The sequence below is a fragment of the Prorops nasuta genome, unplaced genomic scaffold (assembly GCF_024137725.1).
Source record: "Prorops nasuta isolate Cenicafe-Biocafe unplaced genomic scaffold, Cenicafe_Pnas_1.2 PNAS00095, whole genome shotgun sequence".
Lineage (NCBI taxonomy): Eukaryota > Metazoa > Arthropoda > Insecta > Hymenoptera > Bethylidae > Prorops > Prorops nasuta.
In genome coordinates this window covers 111,464-116,577 of record NW_027116892.1, presented here as the reverse complement: position 1 = coordinate 116,577, position 5,114 = coordinate 111,464, and the positions used below count along the sequence as shown (strand labels likewise).

General features: G+C 39.0%; 1 protein-coding gene across 1 annotated transcript; it reads right to left on the bottom strand.

The window, feature by feature from the left end:
* Window positions 1-384: 384 nt before the first annotated feature.
* Window positions 385-1,050, bottom strand: LOC136784895 (uncharacterized). Its single transcript, XM_066745828.1, has 2 exons — window positions 725-1,050; window positions 385-664 (listed from the first exon to the last, which is right to left on the bottom strand). The coding sequence occupies exons 1-2, from the start codon at window positions 1,039-1,041 to the stop codon at window positions 421-423; spliced, it is 561 nt and encodes a 186-aa protein (XP_066601925.1). The 5' UTR covers window positions 1,042-1,050; the 3' UTR covers window positions 385-420.
* Between the last annotated feature and the right edge of the window lie 4,064 nt (window positions 1,051-5,114).

Here is a 5,114-nt window from a genome sequence, read left to right as displayed (position 1 = left end):
GACTCATCCTTCTCTTGACAAAAATAGAAAAAGGTCTGGATTATTCGCGTGAAATACATCAACTTTTACCATGCACATACGTAGCAAAATTTTGCTTAGCTATAGAGACCGTGCACACCAACACAATGATAGCGAAGTGTCAATGTATAACTGTATACGTATAAATAAATTACACTGAAAAACTGCGAAAATTGACCGATAGTTTGCGCTGATAGTATGCATATACACTAATATACATTCTTATCTCACTGTCATTGTGTTGGTGTGCAAGGTCTCTATAGGAGGAAAATAACAATTAAGAGAGAGAGAGAGAGAGAGAGAGGAAGAAGTGGACAAATTGTTTCAGTCCGATCGCGACGTACTGTACAAGAGGGCACGTACCTATGAAAATCCGGCCAAGTAGAGTCGAGGCAAGAAACATTAGGCGTTCCTGGCGGCGCGATCAGCTGATCGGGGAGAATGGAACGGGGACGACGACGATGGTCCCCCGGTCGGTAAGGCAGACCACTTCCCTCGGTCCCTCGTCCGCGTTGTCGTCGTCGTCGTCTTCGTCGTCGTCGTCGTCGTCGTCGTCGTCGTCGTTCGCACGGAGAGACACGCGCACGCATGCACGCACGCACGCACAGGCATGTACAACACACATGCAGTCAGGCACAGTCGAGCACTGCAGAAAGAGACATTCACCATTCACAGATTGTATGGGTGTAGAGTGGCAAAGGATTACTCGTGGAAGAGATGCGATCGCCCGGATCTGCTCTCCAGCCGGGGCTCTTTCTCCAGAGCTCTCTGTACCACCCGTTCACACGATTCATGCGTCCGGAATGCGAAAATTGCGGGTCCAAGAGTCACGGGGTAGGGCGCTCTCTCGCTCTTCCGGTTTAAAAATAATTCACCACGGGCGGGGCACGATCCGAGACTAGAGCGTCTCGCGAAGCGTCCCGACGCCGAGACTATACATACGCGCGCGACGCCCAGCCCCAGCGTCGAACGCGCACGTGCCAAAACCCCCTCCTCCTCCTCCTCCTCCCCAACCATATCCATCCAGACGTAACCCGGAAAATCGCCAGGAGCAAACCGAACGCTCGCGCCCACGGCCAATTCTCTCTCCAACTCGATCGCTGGACGTCAGTGCTCTACTCTCGAGATCATTGATCGCCCCCGCTATATATGTATAGTACATGTATATATATATATTTCTCATATTTATTCTGCATTCTCAATTATTTTACGCGAGCCTTAATCGCAGTACCTACATCGTTCCCCTCCTCATCGAGGGGACCCGTTAAATTCTCCCTCCGTGTGTGTCTTTCATTTAATTATTACTCGCCTCTCTCTTCAACTGCAATTTTGGCATGCGCCACGAGACAGAGTCTTATCAGAAACGATCCAACGATCGAAATTTTTGTCCATGCAATTTTCTACCAACACTGCGCGCGTTTTCTCGGAGATTTTTTCATTTCCTCTCACAGGCACGGTGTGTGCACCAGCGATTCTTCATTAATTATCTGCCTTTAGGAATGCAATATGCATATATATATATATATATATATATATATATGTATATATGGCAATAAAAAATTGTACAAGTGTTTACTATCTTACTGCATCGTCCGCGATAAAGGAGAATCCAAAGCGAGCAAAATTTTCAATTGTACAATTTTTTAAACCGCTGTATATAGCATTGTAATTTAAAGAGTACACTTTTGATGCAGACTTTTTCGAATGAATAATCTTCTGTGGTTGTATGAATTTTAACAGAGTTGCATAACTAAATAAGCAGTGTGCCAGCAAACTTGCATATCTTTTTGTAAAGAAGCCACGTGATAGCCGGATCTTATCAAGCATGCGTGATTTAAACACACGAGCTTGATAAACCATCAGTATATGTATATGTATATATATATATATATATATATATATATAGTAGGGAGAGGCTTGTATTTTAGATAGAGGAGTTCTTGGCGCCTTTTTGCTCGATAAGAAGAAACTGTTGCATATACCAACACTTTTTCTAATATTCAAATTACCTTTTGACATATTAATAACGACTTGATAATGTACGTACGTTACGATTGTGCCTATACTCTTTTCTTTGTCTCTCGCGTGGAATACACTGTAATATTTTTTCCGACAACGTTTCTTCATCCTTTGACCATCCTCCTCGAGTGGACAATCGATATTATACTTACTTTTAACGAAAATTTGGTACACCGAGTTGACCTTGAGCTGCAAATATAAAGTTAGCAAGGACCACAACGACCTTTGTCTATTCACTATATGACACCTTCCACTTTGATACAAGTCGGTAACGCACAACGCGACAAACTGAATGACGAGAGACCAGTAAATACAAATAACATACATGAATGACACGAAATAAGATGTGTAGCACAGCAAAGTTTTCTTTATTAATATCTTGCAATTTCTATCCGAGTTTCAAATTCCCTGCACTGTACAATCTCATCGATAATTTCAGAATCAATTTGTAAAGGCGATCGAGTGAATTGGCGCAGAGAGAAATTAAATGGGTTGATTTAAATAAAAATTGTGTGGATTTAAGAATTATTATACAAGTGTGCGCATGCGCGCGTTTATGATTATAAATTAAATTATAAAGTATTAAACTTGGCTAAAATCTGCGGTTACCACGGAACTACGCGAGTTTCACGATTGTTCTGAACACTCTCGCGCGTTGAACTGATCAACCGTAATATAAACTCCAAGACAAGCACTGCCAGAAAACCTGGTTAGCTTGATAAGGAAACTCTACGACAGCAAACGTTTCTCCTATATGCGGCAATTTATCAAACGTTCAAATATATTTTCTGCTATAATGATACATCGTTGACCCTATCTATATATTTATGTATCTTATTTTTTTATTAAATTATATCTCATTATTTATGAACGAAAAGTGCAGTTATTTAAGAAAATCTGTGTAGAATGTACTGGTGATTTAATTGGAGCGAACGAGATTGTGCGTTCGTAAATTCGCACGTTGAGACTACAAAGAGGAATTAATGAATTATCGGAAAAAATCAGAAATGCATCGTTCAAAGGGTCAACCGGAAGTGGTACGACACATCCTCATCGCTTAACATCCTTCAAATGTTTTCCTCTTTCTTTCGATCGGAAACTTAATGAACAATCGCGTTCACTTTGATCAAAACATCCCGTAAATTGACTCGCGAAATTTAAGTGAGAATCAGACAAGTCTTTCACTTGCAATTAATTTGATAAAATAATTCGATAAAATGTCGTTTAAAACAAATGGAAATTCAGTCGCTTTTGGCCTCTGATTCAAGGATTGATGATAAGTAATAGACGCGTGCTGGTAACAGCAATATAAAGCTGTTCTCAAGGCTATTTATCGAATATAAGTCAAGTATAATCAAGAATGTCTGCTCAGCCAGTCTGTCTCCACGTCAAAGTTAAAGATGCGTAAGAGTCTAAAGTATTGGGGGGGGGAGGAATACATATAGGTACATTTTTTCTATTTCAATCCCTATCGTCGTTCCGAGGACTCTTCTATTGAAATATTCAAGCCAAATTCACGCCACAGTGAAATTAATGTATACCTATCCATCTGTACTCTCCATAGTACAGAGACATCGTGATAAATCGTTCTTTTCATCATTTTTCCTTCGTTCGTTTTATTCCCTCTCGTTTAAGCTTCTTCTTAAATACCTGTGTATACAATAATTTAATGAGAAAGAGGATAATCCTTACAGAACTCGTAACATTGGTGTCTCAATAGCCTATCATTTGAATAGCATTAAAACTGATAAACACGCTATCGTCTCTCTACATTACTTACGTCTATATATACATGTACATTTTCTATATAATCTTTTCTTTCAATTATTTGTGTGCTCGAAAGCTTTTCACGAAGCTTAAACGGGATAATATAATAAATGTAAAAGTCTCTTTATTTTAACGTAAAAAGTAATTATATTCTGCCATTGTGTATTGTAAAGGTAGAGGTATATAGGTAGCATAAAAACTTCTCAAATTGTAAGAATAACAGGAAGTATTTAAAAAAGCCAGTTCACATCCGACTGTCAGACTGCGCAAAATGTTAGTTTTGTGATCAGCAAGCAGTGGCTCTCGATTAAATACTGAGAAAAATCTTAATGCAATGCGTCGAATGCTTAATGATGTTACACGAAACTGCACGGGCTCATTCGTCGAGTGTAATTATAAAAAAAATGGCATCCTTCGATCCGGTCGAGCCTCGAGGGGGCTCGGAAGAACTAGACAAACCAGTCGTGATGAGATGAATAAATAACGATGAATTAAAGAAAAATGAAGAAAAAAAAAATACGCAGCACACACACACACACACACACACACACACAGAGTAAAAGTTTTCAGGCTTTAACAAGTGTGACATCACTTTCGTGCTACACTCAAAGTATCTCTCGAATAACATTTAACACACATAACGTGCACCGTAATTGTATCGAGAGGGACAAAACAATACAATAGACCTCATCGAATGAAAACAATATTCTTATTTCTGCACAGTCTACACAATATCGCATTCAACAAGAGGCGTACTGTAGATCGATATTGTTTTTCTTCGATTGCAGTCTTGCACTCGAACTTCGAACTTTCTGCTACTATGTACACATAGTAGAAACATGATAAAACGAACAGTCTTAAATAGCCAAGTAATTGTGCGTGCGAGAGAAATATACATATATTCGTGAAGGGAGGAATAGTGTAATAAGTCTTATCCACTGAGCGGAAAGTTCGAATTAAGGAATTGTTCACGTTTTTCCTTCGTATAAAAGAAAAAATAAGAATAACGTTGGACGCGCGCGCGAATCAGTGTAAAATTCAATTCCTGGCTTCAACACTGAGATCAGGTGAAATGATTACAATGTATAAGGTATAGCTGCGCTTTTACAAAAATTCATTAACATCGACGGTGATCTTATATATATATATATATATATATATATATATATTCAATTCAGCACCTTAAAGATATATCAAACATGTGATTGCTATTTGAACAAATGAATCGAATCGTATTCGCAATTTGTATGACACATGCGTATATATATATATATGTATGAGTGGATAATTTACTTGGATAAAGCACAAAG